Raw genomic sequence first — 19,944 nt, 5'->3', positions numbered from 1 at the left:
CTTGCATGATTAGTGGCCTTCATGATAGACCCTACAGGGGGAGGTTGAGAGAGCTGAATCTCTTCAGCCTTCACAAGAGGCGGCTGAGGTGAGATCTTGTGGCCGCCTATAAATTTATTAGGGGAGGTCAATGGGGAATAGGGGAAGTGGTGTTTACTAAGTTGCCCCAGGGAGTGACTAGGAATAACGGGTGTAAACTAGTTGAGAGTGGATTTAGCTTAGATATTAGGAAGAAATTTTTCACTGTAAGGGTGGCCAGGATCTGGAATAGGCTTCCAAGAGAGGTGGTGCTATCACCTAGCTTGGAGGTCTTCAAGAGGAGGCTAGATAGTCACCTGGCTGGGGTCACCTGACCTTGGTCCTCTTTCCTGCCAGGGGCAGGGGGTCGGACATGATGATCCATTGTGGTCCCTTTTGACTCTACAATCTATGAATCTATGAATAACAAAACCAGTGAACACACGGCATTGTGTTTGCATGTGGTTACCAGAATACCAACCCTTCTAAGGCTTTGGGAACTTGTTCTGGTTGCTAGCATATACTAAACCCAGGCCACTGCATTTTCATGCCTATACTCAATCATGCTATCTCAAGTAAGCGAGCACAGATACTGTAGTACAGCGGTTCCCAATCTCTGGTACCTGTACCACCAGTGATACGCAGACTACCTGTCAGTGGTACACGTTAACAGATTTATTATAATTATTTTATATGACAAAAATTTGTTGGTGGTACTTAAGGCTGAACTGGAAAATTTGTTGGTGTTACTTAAGGTTGTATTGTTTTAAATTGGTGGTGCGCAATCTGTCAGAATTTGGGAATCGCTGCTCTAGTATGTGTTACAGTTATAACCTCATTTTGCTCTGTAGACATTCTCTGAGGGCCACATCTCCCTTTGACACATTGATCTGATGGAGCCTCTGACTCCCCTGGAGACAAAAGGCCATGGTGGTGGCCCGAGTTATACAAACATGCAGGGGATTGAAATCTATTTTGCCTCTGTCTCTTATTCTCATTTTCCTTTTCAGCCTGCAAGATGTTTACACACAACAAACTGAAGATCTTTATAATGTTTCTGAGCTTTGCCATCTACATAATCATGGTGGTGTTTAATGTTGGAGCCGGTACGGGACTCTTCAAAGGTAATGCAAGCAGCAGTTGCTATTTCTGCCCTGTGGCTTTTATTCCAGTGACCCACTACTCCTTGTGTTCCAGTTCAGGGGGTTTGTAAATGAGGTACTGAGTGGCAGGGGTTCTACTTCATCCAGTATTAAAGTTGGAGCAGTTTTGCTACATTTGTATTGTTCCTGCTGTCCCTGTGAAATGTTCCCTTGTTGAAAAGGCTCCAACTGTACATGTATCCATACCCTAAGAAATTGTGGGAGCTGCCCTTCTTCAGAAAGTATCAGAGGACATCCTGGCAAAAGCCTTTTGGAACTCCCATCGGCACCAAATCAGTATGCCAGCTTCTACCCTGCTCCTTTACACACTTTGGCTTATACCTCCCACCCAGCCAGCTTTACTGTCCTGTGTGTAGGGGACTTATGCAATGGCGCCATTGCCTCCTCATCCCCCTGGGCCATGAACCCTCCAGAGGGGAAACCGTCATGGGGCATTGGCTGCAATTCAGCCTGGCCTATATGAGCCTCAGCCAAAGTCCCACAGAGCTAGGGGGCACGTTTCTTTTAACTCTGGTGGGCTTTGGATTAGGGTGTGACACATGTAACAGACACTTTTGCATCCTCTGTACTTACTGGGCACATCTACATGAGACTCTTACTTCGCTTTAGCCAAATAACACTGCACAGTAGTGTGCTGGTTAAAAACCATGCTAATAGCTTGCTGCACAGTGTTGTTAGGCTAATGCACAGTCAGCGTCACAAAATAACTATAAGCCGGCACTACTGTGCAGTAACTCTACCTATTGCACATTTAGTTAGTACTTTATTAAGCAAGTACTAAACTAAATACACAGTATCTAAAGAACATTAATGAACATGTAGATGCGCCCACTGAGTTTCCACATAGCCGCTGTATAGCACCCGGGGCCTTGGCAGCAGGAAAAGACATCTGCTTTCTGTGGTTTTTATACAGAGCAGTGCCACCAGCTTTCAACTCCAGATGAGGGAGAGTTTGTCAAGTATGGATATTGCTTAGAATCATAGAAAATGAGGGTTGGAGGGGACCTCAGGAGATCATCTGGTCCAACCCCCTGCTCAAAGCAGGACCCTCGCCAACTAGATCATCCCAGCCAAAGCTTTGTCTAGCCAGGTCTTGAAAACCTTCAAGGATGGAGATTCCACCACCTCTCTGGGTAGCCTGTTCCAGTGTTTTATTACCCACATAGTGAGAAATTTTTTCCTAATATCTAACCTAAACTTCCCTTCCTGCAACTTGAGACTTTGCTCCTTGTTCTGTTATCTGCCACCACTGAGAACAGTCCAGCTCCATCCTCTTTTGAACCCTCCTTCAGGTACTTGAAGACTCCTATTAAATCCCCTCTCAGTCTTCTCTTTAGACCAAAAAAGTCAAGTTCCCTCAGCCTGTCCTCATGTGCCCCAGCCCCCTCACCATTTTTGTTGCCCTCCACTGGCCTCCCTTCAATTTGTCCACATTTTTTCTGTAGTGGGGGGGCCCAAAACTGAACACAGTACTCCAGATGTGGCCTCACCAGTGCTGACCAGAGGGGAATAATCACTTCCCTTGACCTACTGGCAACACACCTATCAACGCAGCCCCATATGCTGTTAGACTTCTTGGCAACAAGGATACAGTGCTGGCTCATATTCAGCTTATTGTCCACTGTAACCCCTGGGTCCTTTTCTGCAGAGCTGCTACCCAGCCAGTCATCCCCAAGCCTGTACTGGTGCATGGGATTATTTTGTCTTAAGTGCAGGACTTTGTACTTGCCCTTGTTGAACCTCATGAGATTTCTTTTGGCCCAATCCTCCAATTTGTCTAGGTCATTCTGAATCCTAGCTGTACTCTCCAGTGTATCTATTACTCCCTGAGCTTGGTGTCATCTGCAGACTTGCTGATGGTGCACTCTATGCCATCATCAAAGTCATTGATGAAGACACTGAACAAAACCAGCCCCAGGACCAAACCCTGGGGCACTCCACTTGATACTGGCTGCCAACTAGACATTGAGCCATTGATTACTACTCTGAGTCTGATGCTCCAGCCAGTTTTCTATCCACCTTACAGTCCATTCATTAAGCTCATACTTCCTTAGGTTACCTGTGACAATGTTGCAGGAGACCATATCAAAAGCCTTGCTAAAATCAAGGCACACCACATCCACTGGTGTCCCCACATCCACAGAGCCAGTGACCTTATCATAAAATGCAGTCAGGTTGGTCAGGCATGACTTGCCCCTGGTGGATCCATGCTGACTGTTCCTAATCACCTTTGTCTTCTCCAAGTGCTCAGAAATGGATTCTTTGAGGATCTGCTCCATGATTTTTCCAGGAACTGAGGTCAGGCTGACTGGTCTGTAGTTCCCTGGATCCTCCTTTTTCCCTTTCTTAAAGCTGGTCTTCTGCCATATTTGCTAGCCTTCCTGAACATTGGAATGGTTTGTTCCTGCACTCTCAGCAAGGCTTCTTTAAAGTACAGCCAGCTCTCCTGAACTTCACTCCTAGCTTCCAGATATAGGTTTCAAGCACAACTGGCTTTTCTGGTTTTGTGTAATTGTAAATTCCTTCTTATCATGGCATTTCACACCTGTTCTTCATAACTTACAATAATTCATTAATTATTTTGTAAAAAACAAGCCCATTAGAGCCCAGACATCATTTCTCCAAGCATGTCCTGTGAGGTCTCATGGATTTATGTTGATGCAGTAAGATCCAGGGAGAATTGCAGGGTATGGTGATTAGTAGTCTCTTCTGTGCTGTAACATGTTTTCCTGCAATAACTTTCCATGCAACAGGTATATTCCACAATAGCGTCGGAAACATCTCAAACAAAGTACAACACGGGCTTCACACCGGCTGGGGGGACCTTCCTCCCAAGTACAACACGGGCTTCACACCGGCTGGTGGGACCTTCCTCATTTGGAATGTCATCTTCCTCTGGCAGTTTGCTTGGCTGATTTATGCACTCTCAGGAATCTGCAGAAGGTATTTTTCTCCATAAAATCTGACTATGGGAGTCTTCCTCCTGCTCCACCATTGCTGAGTTGGGGCACCCCTCTTTGAGGTGTCTAGTCAGAGTGGAAGGTCAAGTCTCATGCATTGTGTCTACTATTTGATTATTTATTACCTGTACAGACTTAGCACTGCACAAGGCATAAGATCCAGACAAGACTTGCCCCAAAGTGTTTGTTGTTTAGACAAAATGTTAATGGAAGAAAGACTAGGAAACCCAGGGAAAGGAAAAAATAGAGTTGCTTGAAAATATATCTCAGCAGAAGAGTTGACTTCCTTCACGACGACATTATGGAAGCAGTGAGCCTATTGGTGGCGTAGAAAGGAAGAGAGTGTAGTTCATACAGGATAATCCCTTGCCCCTAACCATCTATGTGGTACCCAGTTATGTAAGTACTACTGATTGACCCACTAGCTGCATGCACAGATGAGCACCGCTACCCAAAAGTATTTACCTGGAGTACTAGGGAATGACACTTTGTGTTCTCGCCTTACCAAAATCCATGGGGTCTGGCTCTGATCTCATAGAGGTGCCCATCAGGAAATCAAGAGTTACCCTGATGTAGAATGTGGTGGAAAAGGCCATGGTGTCATCTCCACTGAACTCAAGGGATAAGAATCACAAGATTCCCGAATCTTAGTTTACTGCATACCCTAGCCCCAGGGTGGGCAATTATTTGGGCTGGAGGGCCACTTAGGGAGTTTTGGTGAGCTGTTGCAGGCCGGGTCAGCACCCTGCCCCTGCCCACTCACCAAAGCTCACCAAAACTCCCCAAGTGTCCTGGGGCCTGGCTGTGTGCTGTCACCACGCAGTGATCCCAGCTCTGGCTCTGGGATCTCCATGGAGATCAGCCTGGGACCCCCACAGGCAGGGCACACTCAGCCAAGTGGATGGGGTGCGACCACGGGCAGGTGGAGAGCGGTATGTGGGAGCAGGATGGATGGGTGGGGCTGGGGCCAGGATCTAGGCATGGTGACAGTGTGGGGCCAGGACCCAGAGTGGAGCCGCAATCCACTCCCTTCACACCCATCTGCAAAACCGGTGCCCATCACAGAGACTTGCGGGCAGTGGATCGTGGCTCTGTCCAGGGCCCCAACCCCTCACCACCCCTAGATCTAGCCCCACCCACCTCTAGTCCCACCCCCATCCCACTCCTGGATGCTCCTCCCCACCTGTGTCGTGGAAACACACGCAGCATACTTTTGGGTCAGGTCAGCAGAAGCTTTTATTCAAAAGAAACTACAGCTGTAGGGGGGACTCCAAAGTGACATGGATTTCCCAAGCACTTGGAAGGGGTCCCCCCCAAGAGCAAAATCAGGAGGCTTATATACTTTTTAACAGTTGCTTACAACTCACGTGATCATATAGTGAAATTAGCATGAAAAGCGGCTATAATATTACTTCATTATTTCTTTGCTGTAATCAGGATGGGAACTAATGGGGGAGGCGAGGTTAGTTCACAAACCTCCTTCTTGCACCTGGAAATCAGATTTGTACATACTTTTTTGCTATCTTCAAGGCCGCGGTGAGCGAAGCAGTTGCAGAGGAGTTACAAAGAACAAACACTTTCTCTTATCTGTTCTACTGTACAGAGCCAGCAATTCTCCACAAAGCGGTTATGTCATCTTATAACTAAAATAATCAAAGTTTAAGGCAGATATTTTTTCTGATTCCACACCTGCCCACAGCCCCATCCCATCTGTCCAGCTGAGCATGCCCTGCCCACACAGGTCCAAGGCCAGTCTCCATGGAGACCCTGCCTGCCCACTCCGTTTGGCACCCCTGGTGGTGGGTGTGGGATGGATGAGCCGGGCTGCCCAGGCAGTGGAGCTGGCTCCAGTGGTGATGGTGACACAAGCAGTGGCAGCTGGAAGGAGCCACTGGGGCTGCTGGGAAGCAGAGTCTGGCTGCCACACTGCCCCAACCCCACTGTGCACCTGGGAGCAGTGGGGCTGGCTGCACACACCACAGCCACACACGACTGTGCCTGGGTCAGTGGGGCCACAGGACCTGCTGCAGGGCAGATAAAATCCCTTGGTGGGCTGGATCTGGCCCATGAGCCATATTTTGCCCACCCCTGTCCTAGCCAGTTCCCTGAGCAGTGTTTTGACTGGGCATATTGGATGCATCTACATGAGATGCTTAATGTGCTGAAGACTAATTTTACTCCGCGTTAGTGCAGTGGGCAAAACCCATGCTAATGCGCTAATGTGTAGTAGAATAAATCTAGCATCCCCAAAAACCTGTTCAACTGCACTAATGTGCAGTAACACCAATTTACAGAGCATTGTAAATTGCAGGTACTAAACTTAATGCATCATAAATACGGGGCATTAATACCCATGTAGATGCACCCACAGTATATCAGCTAAATAGATTAGCTCAAGCGTGTAGAAAAATCTGAACAGAAAACTCAGCCTCCTGATTCTCATCAAGATGGCAGCCCCTTTACAGCTCCAGAGCAGTATAAAGAGTCCATAGTGTAAATGAGAATTAAGTCTTCTACCTCCAAATCTACCAACTGGTTGGTAGCAAGAATTGTTACTGGGAGCAGTCTTCAAACATAAAATGGTATGGTATTCTCCAGCCTAGCTAGCAGACAGATAAGAAAAAGTATGCCTATTACTGATCCCAATTTACGTCACAGTCAGAGAGGGAGGATACAGTAGGCATTGGTGCTATGGAGTGTGAGGACATTAGGGTTAACCATCAATGCTGATATTTTGCATATATGGGGGTATAGCTTCTGATAATAGCATGCAATGGTCTACCATGGTGTATTACGGTGATTGTAAAGCCACTGAGCCTGGTTCACCTCTCCCTGACACTAGTGCAATTGTATTCAAGCAGGCAAAACACAAATTCTATGTGAGTCACTGTAAGGGAGAGGAAAATCAGACCTGCAATGCTTGCTTCTTTTTCCCTGGTGGATCTGACACAGTCCATGCTGCTTTCTGAAAAAGCCCACTTTTCATCGACAGGAATGAACTTGGATGGGTCTATATGAAGCCAGATTTACTGCCGATATCCTTTTATCTGGTGTGGATACTGAACAACATCCTTATTGTTGGATGGCTCTTCCTGTGGGACCGAGAGTAAGTGACCTTTGCAACAGAGCTCCTCTAATCTTTGCACTAGATCTGACTCGCTGCTTATTACACATTTGTGTAATCCCAGAGAACAAAAGGTAGTCACTCAATTTAAAATTGCCTGGGGCAAGGCTAGGCAACCTTTATATAGTGTTGACCTTGTGTAACATTTGCTTCTGGGCCATGAGCTATGACTAAGATCTTTACCAACCTGCTGGTCTTGCATATGTTGAATGCAAGTGGCAAAATTGAAGCTGTCATTTTGAATCACTTGTCATAAATCTGGTTGCTCTTGTGGCCTTTGGATTACTCTTGTGACCGTAGTCATTTTCAAGGGCATAGTGCAGCAGAAATACAGGAAGGGGAATACTTCGCTGGCAGTCAGAGAAATGCAGCTCCTAAAATTCCTCTGTGAGATGTAGCATAAGTGGACTAGCTCTAGGTTAAGCCAAAACTGTGTTAAGGGTTGATTCATCCCTAGTTTGTTCTGAGCACAAGAGAAAGGCCATGAGCTAGGACATCAATTGAGCCAATATACAGTTAAGCTAAGACACTGTCCCATGTGTTTTCCTCTAGGTACCTCATCCCAGCCTTGGTTTTCCTGGCAGCCCTTACTTTGGCCAGTTACCTTTGTCTCTTCATTTCACACCGATCCTTGAGTATTCATGCTGCTTGGTTCCTAAAGTGTCACAAAGTAGATCTGTGGCTCATCCGCATTCTGGTATGTGACATTTGAGAGCTGTTACTTATTCATTGTTCTACCAAAGGTGCCAGAGTCCCAATATATGACCTCTGGAGTGTGAGAGTTGAAACCCTTCCTTCAGTGCTAACTCCCCTCAGTAGCATGCATATAGAGGCCTCTCGTAGTTCCCCTTCTGCTGACATAAGGGGAGTGAGAAAGAAGAGGAGCAGGTCCTTCTCATGTTTCGAGTTGCTGCAGAATGATGCTTCGCATTGAGATTGATAATCCAGGTTGCCAAACACTGGTTTGTAGTCCATTAGACTACTTATAAAAAAATGGCAAATGCAATCGAGAAAAACGTGTGTTGCTTGAGCACCTCCTTCCTTCTGCCTTTCACTTGGTATCTTATTCTGAAGGGAAATTATTTATTTCAAATGCTGAGAACACCAGCTGTTTGTGCCCGGTAAACTGCACAGAGGAAAAGAAGTGGAAAATATGCCTTCTCTTCCCCAGCTCACCCTCCACCCCTGTCAAACATTACTTGTTCAAGCTGAATTTTTCATGCCAGGTGCCTGCCTCAGGCTGAATTATTCTGAAAGGTTCAGCAAAAGGAGCTCCAGGGCTGTCACCCGATCCCTTCCTCTCTACCTTGCTTCTGACCAAGAAACTCTACACTCTCCTCATCCTGCCCTGCACTGGCTCCCCTCCTAGCCCACAGCATTCTCCCTGAGTGCTTGATTCCCTTCTGTGCAGCTGGATTAGGGACAGGCATTGGAAAGTGGATCATTTCAGAAGCCACAGTCTGAGGATCAGGGAGGATTTCCAGGGAATCTGTGACATGAGGAATCTCTCCAGACTGCAGTTTTGAACTACGCCCCTGGAACTGCTTGCCACATATATACTTCCTTCTCAACCTGTGTCTCCAGCCCTGACAGAGTCAGGCATCAGAATTCACAATCCAGGAAGAAGTAGTAACAGTCCTACTGTGTATAGCCCAAATCATGCTTTATGCAACAAATGTGAAGGAAACAAACTGGATAGGGGTGGGTGCGGTGGGGTGGGGATCTGTACTGACCACTGGGATTGGAGCCTTCTCAGTCTGGCTGTGCAGCATTATGGGGGACTTCCAAGGGTGGTGGAGAGCTCTGCATAGTTTTGGATCCATTGCCCTCCCTTTTCCCCATAGACCCCTCTCTGTGAAGTGCTGATGGGACCTCTGTGAAACATAGAACCGGAAATACAGCTCCTGTGAAGCTAGGAGCAGGCTTCTTTCATCCTGCTCTTACCCTCATATGTTGTAGCAGAGCCATTTTAACCTCCCTTGGGGCATGAAGGGCTGGTAGGATCTGTGCTGGAGGAATACAGAGTGTTGGCTTCTTACCCTCAGTCAGTGTCTCATTGTACCCTGTGGTAGGTCCAAAATGGGATTGCACTGTATGCGACGTGGACTACCATAGCTACCCTGCTGAATTTTACTGTCGTGCTGGTCTATGAGGGAAACGTGTCCAATAAGACTGCAACTACCATCTCTCTGTGCATCCTTGCCATTAAACTACTCATATGGTAGGTGGCATGGTAGGTGCTCCTCCTCCCCACCTTGTAAGACCTCTTAGACAGTCCATCAGATGCTGCCTTTTACAATGAATTAACAGACTCCATCCCCGGAGAGGGTTCTCCCAGCATGGAGGCATCAGAGCAGCATGTAACCTACCCCTGGCAAGGCCCTGTGTTAGGAGTCATGGCAAAAGTTAGCATGTATGTGGCTTTTCTCACCCCATACCCCTTAGTCATCCCAGGAAACAGGCCACTGGGTTACCAGCAGCCTAGGGCCAGCCTGCCTCAAGGTTGGGGATAGTGTAAAAGTAGCTAAAAGTCCCCACAACTGTCTGGCTATAGTTCTGGGGCAGTGGCAATTTGGACCCAAGATAATACACTTCCTGTTTACATAGCACTTCTCCTCTGAGACCCCCAGGTTACACCCTTGTGAGGTAGGTTGGTGTGATCAGTTGGGACAGGTCCTGTGCAGGTGAGGAGCCAGATCCAGCAAAGTGAGAGTGATTGTGGGGGGGAGGCGGCTACACTTGCCCTGTAGGAGAGGAGGTGGCTGAGATATCATGCATGTAGGGGGCTGCCCTGTCTCCCACCTGAGCCCTTAGGAGTAGACACCACAATGCAGCATTTGTTTCTTAGCCAGCCCCCGGTCATACCTCATTTCTAGTGAGCACCGACTATTTTGGGGAGCTATTCTGCACTGTTGTGACCTCTTCCACATAGCAAATGTTGTGTCCACATTGAGCTAGTGCAGTATTTTTCCTTTTACTGCTGGCGACTGGGGTTCATAGTGACTTAAACTAGGATAAATAAATAGAGAGTGATTCAAGCTCACACCCTTTGTGCTTCTATGCTTGCTATCTGGATCTTGCTAGTAAATGGCTTCAGGGTCAGGCTGAGACATAAGGGTTTGCTGTATTTTCTGGATTAAGCAGAAGCCTCATTAGGCCATTAGATAACTGAACACAAAGGGAGCAGGGTAATTCAGCACAAAGCAGGGTTAGTTGGCAACCTCCTATTCACATTCTTTTCCAACAAAGACTGAATCTTGGCGTAAACAAGAATTTTCATAAAAGCATCTGCTTCAGACCAAAATGGTATTGATTTTGTCTTTTCCCCCCAAAAAAATGAAAGCCAGAAAAACCAAACATTTCCATTGTGAAATGTTGCTGCTGTGCAGTCTATAGTCTGACCAGGGAACCAGGCCTAGAGAGGAGAATGGGAATGTGAAGCATTCACACTGCAACTCCCAGGAGGCCCCATAGTTCCATTTCTGAATGGACTTATTTTAGGTCTTAGCCAAAAATATTTCAGGTTTTGAAATTTCTGCAGAAAAAGGTAATTCCTCCCCCCCCCCGAATATTCTACGAAACAGTGAATTGTGATTTGTTTTTGTTCGCCTTTCCTCAGATGACCCCACTTCACTTTTTCTTTTTGACAAGCCCCACATTAAGTTCATCTCTAGATCTGACCAGCAACAGAGATAGTCAAATCCAGACTGGGGATTGTTCAGAACTGTTCCCAACTGCTCCTTTTGGAAGTTACCTAGAAGAAAAAAACTGGCTACAAGGTGTGTTTAGATGTTGCCACTTCTTTTTCCTTCCCAGGTTTTATGTTGAAAATTTCCTGCTGGACAAGTATGTGCGTTATAACCTCACCATTTACCCAGTGGTCATTATAGCCCTGATTGGCAGCGTGTGTAAGAACTATAGCCCTTCACCTCCAAACACCAACAGCATTTTTCTAGGTGAGTCATTTAATGTTTAAATTAATGTTATAAAAAGCGGCCCACTTAGCTCTCCTGAGTCTCTTGCATGTCCTTTCCTCAGTGTGTTTTCCATGCAGGCAGAAGGACCCTCCTGCTACAGGTGACCTTTGTAAAACAAGTAGGGATTTACTTTGAAAAGCAGGCTCCCTGCAAGTTGGAACAAGAGTTGTAGTGGGGATGATGTGGAGGATGACACTGGGAAGCTTCTAGGAAGCTCCACGTGCTTAGGGAATTTTGCAATAGCTCCAAGCACACCAGGCACCTCCAGGCTGTAAGCAACAACATTGAATACACAGTACTCTTAAAAAAAAGATCCAAGTTTCTGCAGTCCAAATGAAGTCCCTTTATTATTGCACAGAACTCTGTGCATGAAACAAAGTTAGGGACCAACCTAACTGTGGCGTTATTACCCTGGGGCCTTCTACTTTGGGGTTGAAACACAGACTAAAATCATTCCAATTCATTTTACATTGCAGCATATTTCAGCTCCCTCCAAGTCATCACCTCCTCAATACCCTGCATGCGTTTTTACCTTGCAAGTGGGATAGCGTATACCCTTGTGTTCTACAGGAGCTACTCCCCTCTCCTGGATCTTGCTGGGTGGGGAAGGCCAAATAAGACTTGGGAGGGCTGGAGAGTTCCCAGTTGCACAGATTCAGCTTCCATTCCACATCCCATGGAGGATGGGGAAGCTCAGATCACTTTGCTGGCATTGCCTATTCCAGTAGCGTAACTAGAAGGTTTTTCTCCTTCTGACTGTCTCAGAGTAGTAAAATTTGTGCAAACTAGACCTTCCTCTGCCTGACAGCTGGATCTGAAACTTGCCCTGTAGATATTGTGAAGGAATGGTACTAGGACAATACTGGGGTTTATGTGGAGCTCTTTGTCAGTTTAACTCTTTGCCCAAATACCCCTATAAAGAGAAGTCGCTAATTAGTTATGTTCTCACCCAGTAACATATTGTTTCTTTTGTAGTTGTGCTACTGGTGGCGGCTTGTGTTATCTTTGTCATTCGGCTGGGAATAGTCATATGGAGATGTTGCAAACGGCCTCTAGAACTTCTGGAACTACCATCGACTTCAGAGTCTACAGAGTGAAAGAGAAATGGAGACCTTATGGGGGATGTTTTCAAAGGCACAAATGGGAATTGGGCACCTAGTGCTCACTGGTATCCTCTCACAGTGCCCCTGCCCTAGTGCCTTTGCAACTCTCCTATGGAAGAGTGAATGCAACAAAGAGGATATTAAGGACAGTGCCATGATTGTATATGAGCATTCAGTAGTCTCTCACTTTCTCCTTCTGCTCTGACCGATCATACTTTCCCCAGCACCTTTCACTGGATCACTTTGTGCTTTGTTAAAGGGTATTTTAACTCTGTACCAGAGGAAGAGACAAAAACAACTCTCGCAAAGGTACAGCCTCTATGGTGACTGGCTTCTGGCACTTGGGCACAGACAGTCTGAATAGGGCTCTCAACCAACAGGTGGCAGATCTGCATATACAGATCTATGCATAGTTTTACACTGAGGTTTTGGTTTCCCTTGATAAAATCATGGCTCTAATTAAGTTATCAGCCAATGGTGACAGAGGTGGGTAGCTGTGACAGGCCCAGGCCCCAGGGGCAGGCACAACAGCCCCTGGTGGCTGCACGGCTCTTGCCCCCTTCTGGCCCCTCAGGGTACCCTCCCCTTCCTCTCATCTGCTATGCCTGGATGAGATTATTTGATCAAGCACTAAGTGGGGCCCTTTTGGCCCTGCCCATGCCCCAGGGCACCAGTTGTTTTAATGGTTATTCATGGCCTCCTTCCACCCCTACAGACACACCCAGGCCTCACAGATGTCACTTGGTTGCCAGTGACTCCCTTGTATAGGCTTTGGCCTTCTTAGCCTTAGCCTACTGATTACTCTGGCTGTAGACTGGTAGCCAAGGTCCAATGCTTCTGGCCTGGCCTTTCAGTCTCAGCCCCTCGATGGCCTCAGGACACCTGTGTTGCCCCCTTTGGGGTTAAGCTCTAGCCCTCTTGGCCTCAAGCTGCCTGTGCCTTGCACCCTGCCTCTTGCAGGGCTCAAAACCTAGCATGTCCCTCAGGCACTCCTGTGCCTTCCTTTCCATCCCTTGCAGCCACATCCAGTCCTCCAGTATAAAACCAAACCAAACCAAAAAAACCCCATAAGCAGCAACTTCAAATTCATAGGCTCCCCTCTGCATTATCTGCCATTATACTGCCAAGCTACCTCCCTACTGTCTGGCTGTTTCAGCCCTGGGAGTACCAGGCATGCTTGCAGTTCTCACTCCTCACCAGCCTGAGCTGGCAGGTGCTTCTCTCCCTGCACTGCCCCAGCGCCTTGGGGGCCCAGGTTTATATCCCCTGGTTCCTCCCCTTCCAGTTAGGTGATCCGCTGCCCAGCCACAGGTGCCCCCCTCAGCCTCCAGGGCAGCTTACTGCTGCTACTGTGGCTACTATAGCAGTGCCCTAGCTGCCCAAGCAGGGCTCTGCCTTACCAAACTATTGCTGGGCAGCTAACCCTGCAATAGGCACTTATAACGTATGGGTTCCCTGGCTGCCTACTCCCCTGCATTCTTCCCCCATGTGGGCACATCCCTGCTGCTGCTTTTCCCTTAAATAATGGGAGTCCCTAGCTCCCTGTTATAATATTGCCACACACTTGACCTGATTTTGGTCAGGGTCAAGCACCCAGAAGTCCCACTGGAATCAGTAGTTGCTTGCTTAACTCCTTTCAAATTCAAGCTGCTCCTCCCCTTCCAACGTGGCACAAGAAGAGCTACTCTAACACTTGAGCTTTACTTTTGCAGTATTGGTTTTAACATTCTGCATTCAGTGTGCTTGGATTGTTAAAGCTACTTCAAAGATTTTAAGCATAGGCTTATCCCAGGCTTAAAGTGAACGAACGTACCTCAGGCAATGAGGGTCATATTCCCAGCTCTGCTATGGCTTTGCCAAGTGAGTTTAGCTACATGCATTAACTAACATCTTTGTGCCTTGGTTTTCTTCTGCCAGAAAAGGGACTAGAACACCTGGCCTGGTTGCTATTATTAGGGTCTGTAAAGCTGTTTGAGATCCTTAGGTGGGTGGCACTGTAAGAGTCTTTGCAAGGCTGCACAAAGATGAGATCTATTAACATAACATGTTCATAACAACCAGTGCAATCTGTGCAGTGAAAATCCTATTTCTTTTCTTTCAGATCTTTTAAATAAAGCCTGTAGTTGCCGGACTTTCCCATTACATTTGCAGCTTGGTGTAACAAATCATTTATGGTCTACATACCTGCACTGGGAGTTAAGTGTTCAGGCCTGGTCCTGCAATAACCTCTGAGCTGAGCCCATAGGCGGATTAATGGATGGGCCAGCTGGACCTGGCCCCAGGGGCCACTAACAATCAGGGGGCCCTGAAATCCTCATCAGCAGGGAAGCAAAAGCTGTGGTTTTAACCTTAGCGCTGTTTTTGTCTCCCAGCAGGGAGACAAAAATGGCACCAAGTTTAAATCCGTGGCTTTTGCATTTTCTTCCCTGTGAGCCAGAAGCAAGGCCCCTCCACCAATGAGGCAGGGGAGGGGTGCGGTTGTGGTGGGGGTGGTGCGGTATAAGGGTAGGGCTGGGGCTGGGCCGGGAGTGCCGCACCAGAACCAGGGCCAGGGCTGGGGCTGGGCTGGGCAGGTGGCAGTGGTGCTGGGCGGGGCCTGCTGCAGTCAGTCAAGATTTCCATGGTGCATCCCAGTGGCAATGCATAGGGGGTGCACAGGTGTGCATGTGCACCCTCTGAAAGCACTGGCACACATGCTGGCAGCCAGCGTTTCCTGCTTAGGCAACAGGCAGGGGGTGCAGGCAGGACTGCTGGTGTCCCCCCGAGAGTGCCGGCCAGGGAGTAGGAGTGCCAGGAGAAGCAATGCTGGCACTTCCAGGTGCACCCCTGGTCCTTCTGGGTGCGCTGCTGGCACTTCCAGGTCGATGCAATTGGCCGTGGGGGGACTCCCCCTCCCACCCACCCCCCATCACTAACTGGCCGCTGGGGGGAAGCGGGGAGCAAGTGTCTCCCCACCCCCAACACATACACACACACACACACACACACACACACACTCAGGAGGCACCAGTCGCCCCAAAGCCTTAAGCACATGGGTAACTTGATACCCCTCAGGAGTCTGCTAGCTGTGTGTGCAGGAAGTGACCTATCTGCTTACACTTCTGCTGTAATTCATTATTAGAGATATGGCAATAATGCTCTGGTTATGGATCAGGCTTCCATTGTACTAGGGGCTGCACAGACACAGAACAAAAAGACAGAGCTTGTAGTCTGAGTGAGTCTGCACTCTAATCAGAGGTGTGACTTCAGCCCATGTAGTCATATGTTAACTAGCTTCAGCCTGGGCTAGCTCAAGTAAGAATAGGGAAGCATCCCTGGGAGCACAGGCCCCTGTGTAAGCACTCAGAGGGTTAACCCATTCAGAACTTTGCCACCATGGTTACACTGCGCATGTTATCTGAGCTTGCTAGATTAGGGTTGGTTCAGGTACCTCCACACATGCTGGCATCTCGTATCAAACTGCAGTGCACATGCTTGTGATGTCTACACAGTGAAGTTAACTGCATAAGCAACACTAGTTAGCCTGGGTGCAGCCTTGCACTAATGCAGCTTAACTGCTTTTGTTTGCAAAGTTAGCTTCTACAGAGCTGGCTTGAGTATCTTTGTGTGACACTGCCTGACACCACATAGGTGTATCCTAACTACTTCTAATGTTGAGACCTCAGGGTGCATTTCTTACACGAAAATGATGTGGTGGCAATTTAAAATAACAGAAGGCAACATGGAATCTGATAAAGAATGAAAGGTGACCATGGGCCTGATAGTATAAATAGAAGGACATGTGATAGGGCAAGGTAACCATCTTTAGTTTTGTTCTTTTAATGCTAAATTATGGTAGTCTTTGCTGTACATACAGCACAAGCCTGGTGGGGTGGGATGGTATGATTGCATGCGTTCTCCAGCTGCCATAGAGACTCTAATGTTTTGGCTCTGTGTGACATTTGGCTTGTGGGGGTGTAATCTGCAAGAAGCAGCTACACCTTAAAAATATATTCAGGAGGTTCAGGTAGAGGAGACACTTCCTGGTGAACAGTACCACAGATAGGTGGCATCCAGTTTTTGCAAAACCAGACTCCTCTGAAGCCAGATTTGGGCTAGACTGTCTTTAGTCCTTGTTCCCTTGTGCAGGCTACATGCACTCTAGGTTATAGCATGGGGAAACAAGCTCTACAAACTCTCAGTCTCCTCCCACAGCTGTGCCTGGGGCAACACAGCTACAGGCTGCCCTGGCTCAGGGCAGATGGAAAGGTCAGTGGTGTAAGGGAGTGGCTAGGTATTAGGCAGCAGTGATTTCCTTTGCTGCCTCACCACCCCCATGGTCTTGTGGCTGCCAGCCTTTTATCTGTACCCTCCCAAGTCAGTGCCCAGGGCAGTTACCCTAGTCACTTCAGCCTAGTTATGCCACTAGAAAAAGTGACCCTGTTGTGTCAGTGATCTTGTTGTCTCTAAACATTTCATGTTGATTAGTTTTATCATGAAGAGGCAAGAGTATACCAGCCCAAGATGTGGCCCCCCTTTTCTGGTCACATCTAATAAGAGCTTCTTTGTGTGTGTGGAACCACAGCATAAGGGTTAAAATTGTTGACAACTCAGACTTCCACTTCCATAGCATCTTTGGCAGCATGAACCAAGTCCCAGTTCATTTGCTCTGGAGTAGCCTAGGTCCCAAAGAAGGGGCAGACTGAAGGGACCTCCACATGAGCTCCAAGGAATCACTCAGAACCTAGCAAGTGGCTGCTGCTGCTGTGGCACTGTAGTGCCACTTAATATTTAGTAGCTCTCCCAGTGTGCAGTGCCCTGCCTACTTCTTCCCATCTCCAACACCTTGGGGTGTTCCCAGAGGCCAAGCTGTGTGCAGCTCCCTTCCTCAGAACTGGGAGCGGGCTTAAATACCTCTCTACCTGCAAGAGACAAAAATAGCTTTCCACACGATGTTTACAGAGGCAGATCCACCAGCTAGAGGCCATCCAGCAACAGGCTACAGTTACACTTCATCTGCCATAAGAAAGATTTGTTTGGTGAGATCTTTCATTGGACCACCCCAGTTACACTGACACCGCTACAACACAACGTGATCTGCCGTGCCAGCCAACTGCACAGGAGGAAGCCAGGATCCTGCAAAAGTGGTGTGTCCTAGATACAGAGCCTGCACACCAGCTCTGGGAAAGGTTTGTTTGTTCTCCTTTGGGCCGTCACAGACACAATTACTGACGTGTTGGCTCTCCCTTCAGTATTTGCATCCTCTAGGCTTGGGCCCCAACACAAAGCTATTACCTATACTACAGCACTTAAAGGAGGAAAAGACCTTATTTTTCTTGTTCTTCCCTACCTCATGGGGTGAGAAAATGATAGTGAGCATGAGATGCTCAGACAGGCCAGTAATGGAGGGCTTTACAGATACATTCATCCCTTAGCCACAGCTATTAGTGTCTGCAGTAACTCAATCAAGGGAAAATAGAGCAAAGGTTCATCAGCATTGCAGCTGGTTTTTTTGGAGAGGTCAAATGGATGCATTGTGCTAAAATCTTTCTAGCACTGGAGCAGTGAGAAACTGAATTGTCTCCTGCTTGTCTCTTTGGCACAGAGAAGCATCAAACGTGATAGTTTATAGTGTAAATTCCTAGGCCAATCTGATCTGGAATACTGCCTAATTGAACTGGTTCTGGGTCAGGAGAAATATGCATTTGAAACTGCAGTTCAAAGATGTTAATTCCAAAGGAATTTAAAGAATCGAGTTCAAAAACATGAAAGCACCAGGATCAAGCTTGCATTTAGCAGGCACAGTTCCCTGGGGAAAACATGTCTCATTTTGTGAATTATGAGGGATAATTAAGTGTGTGTGAGTGGAAAACAGGGGCTTCTTATTTCATGGGGATGGCTTGTAGTTACTGCAGATTAGGCAGGAAAGCATTAAGGAAAGAGGGAGTGAGAAAACTGCGTAAAAAAACAACTGTGGGGACAAGCAATAAAGACATAAAATAGACTTGGGAAGAGTATGCTACCGGTCATGGAGTCCAAGGCAAAGGCAAATCAGGCAGCAGTAGTGGTTTATTCTTTTAGGGGAGAGGACATTTATATTTCTCATTTAGCTTCTGTGCTTTGTTAGGGATCTAGGAATGCAGGACAGGGAATCCACCAGGTCACACACTCAGGCCTCTCTTGAACACCACAGCCACAAAGGGTGCTATGAGAAAAAGAAACCCTGAGCTGGGCCGTACTGTGTGCCACAGGAAGGGAACCAATGAGACAGTGCTTTTCCAATACCCTGATATGGCAGGAGCCCACTGACTGCAGTACCAGGGAAGGCAGAGATGTGACAGACGGCCACAAAGGAGCCATGTCAGGAGTCCTCTGAGAGAACTCAGTCATGAACCCTGTGGCAATGACCAAGGAAAACACAGTGGGTCTCACCCCCATGAGCACCAAGGAGGAACAACTCCAGGGAAGTCAAGGGACACCCGCTGCTGGCAGACCTGTGCACGTGGGGAGGGTCAGGCCTAAAATTCTTAAGCAGCAGCCACACAGGGGTGTTTGATCTGTCAGAGCAATGCTTCTTTTGTGGAGAGAAAATCCCTCCTGCTGCCTGCGGATACTGTTCTTCCACTTCACCACTCTTGCATTGGGGTGACAGTTTCTCAGTTCTCCTAGGAGCAGAGAAGAGGCAGCTGTGAGGGAAGGAAGAGTGCTGACACCTGGCTGGGCTGGAGGAAAGGGACCATAATGCAGGGAAATTTCCCATGGAGAAATACCCTCTTGCTCAAGGAGGCACCATAGCAAAGCTCAGCACAACCCCCAGCTCAGGGGGATTCTAGCTGGGCCAGGGACAGTGTAGAGGGCCCAGGGGAGGAGCCTTTGGAGGCCATTGGCATGGTGATGTGATTGGGGGCACCTCTCAAATCTGTTCTAAACAATACCCTGGCCTTATCTGTCCCTAGGACCCCAAATGCACTGGAGGTGCCTACCAGTCCCTGAGGTGGGGTGTCTGCTAGCTCAGGATAATGTCCCTGTCTTGGGTGCTGCTGGCAGCCCTCCAGGGCTGGTTGCGCAGGGCATGGAAAGCCAGCATGGGGAGCGTGTCCAGCATATCGTCCCCATCAAGCCCTGGCCCCATGCATGTGCCCACACCCATCTCAAGTGCCTAGGGCCCCAGGTGGACCTGGGAGGAGACACGTGACATCGTGGTGCTCTGGGGCAGGGTAGACATCCAGAGGCAGTTCACGTGGGGCAGGCACTTGAACATCCACATTTATGAGGCCAGTTCAGCTGGGATGCGTGTGCAACACCACTCCTGCATGGTGCAGCAGTGCTGTGTGAAGACCAGGGTCTTGCAGGCACAGTGGGTGGCCATGACCAACTTCAATTGTTGGTCCGGTCGTGCCCAGAAGACTATGCCCTTCATGTGGGAGCTGACCTGCATTTTGGCACCCCGGGAGACAGGCCACACCCATTGGAGTGCTACCAGCAGGAGTGGCCTGCCCTCACCCATACCCTACCCTGACACCTCTGGTGTCTGCAGGGCTCTACGGGAATGCTGCAGCAGGGTCACTCACTGCCACTCACTGCTGGAGCCACCCAGACGTGCTGACTGCACCAGCGGTT

At 48.1% G+C, this 19,944-nt stretch overlaps 1 protein-coding gene across 1 annotated transcript in view; it reads left to right on the top strand.

The window, feature by feature from the left end:
* LOC102374938 overlaps positions 1-14,487 on the top strand; it is a 19,303-nt gene extending 4,816 nt beyond the window's left edge. The window contains exons 2-9 of the mRNA XM_006035319.3: positions 1,029-1,142; positions 3,935-3,972; positions 4,018-4,124; positions 7,134-7,247; positions 7,818-7,962; positions 9,338-9,486; positions 11,082-11,221; positions 12,218-14,487. Of these exons, the coding sequence (XP_006035381.2) occupies positions 1,037-1,142; positions 3,935-3,972; positions 4,018-4,124; positions 7,134-7,247; positions 7,818-7,962; positions 9,338-9,486; positions 11,082-11,221; positions 12,218-12,339 (921 nt within the window). The 5' untranslated portion in view covers positions 1,029-1,036 and the 3' untranslated portion in view covers positions 12,340-14,487. The remainder of the gene's footprint in view (positions 1-1,028; positions 1,143-3,934; positions 3,973-4,017; positions 4,125-7,133; positions 7,248-7,817; positions 7,963-9,337; positions 9,487-11,081; positions 11,222-12,217) is intronic.
* The last annotated feature ends 5,457 nt before the right edge of the window (positions 14,488-19,944 follow it).

The sequence above is a fragment of the Alligator sinensis genome, unplaced genomic scaffold (assembly GCF_000455745.1).
Source record: "Alligator sinensis unplaced genomic scaffold, ASM45574v1 scaffold219_2, whole genome shotgun sequence".
Lineage (NCBI taxonomy): Eukaryota > Metazoa > Chordata > Crocodylia > Alligatoridae > Alligator > Alligator sinensis.
The sequence above is the reverse complement of the archived record's forward strand: the minus strand, read 5'-3'. Positions and strand labels throughout refer to the sequence as shown.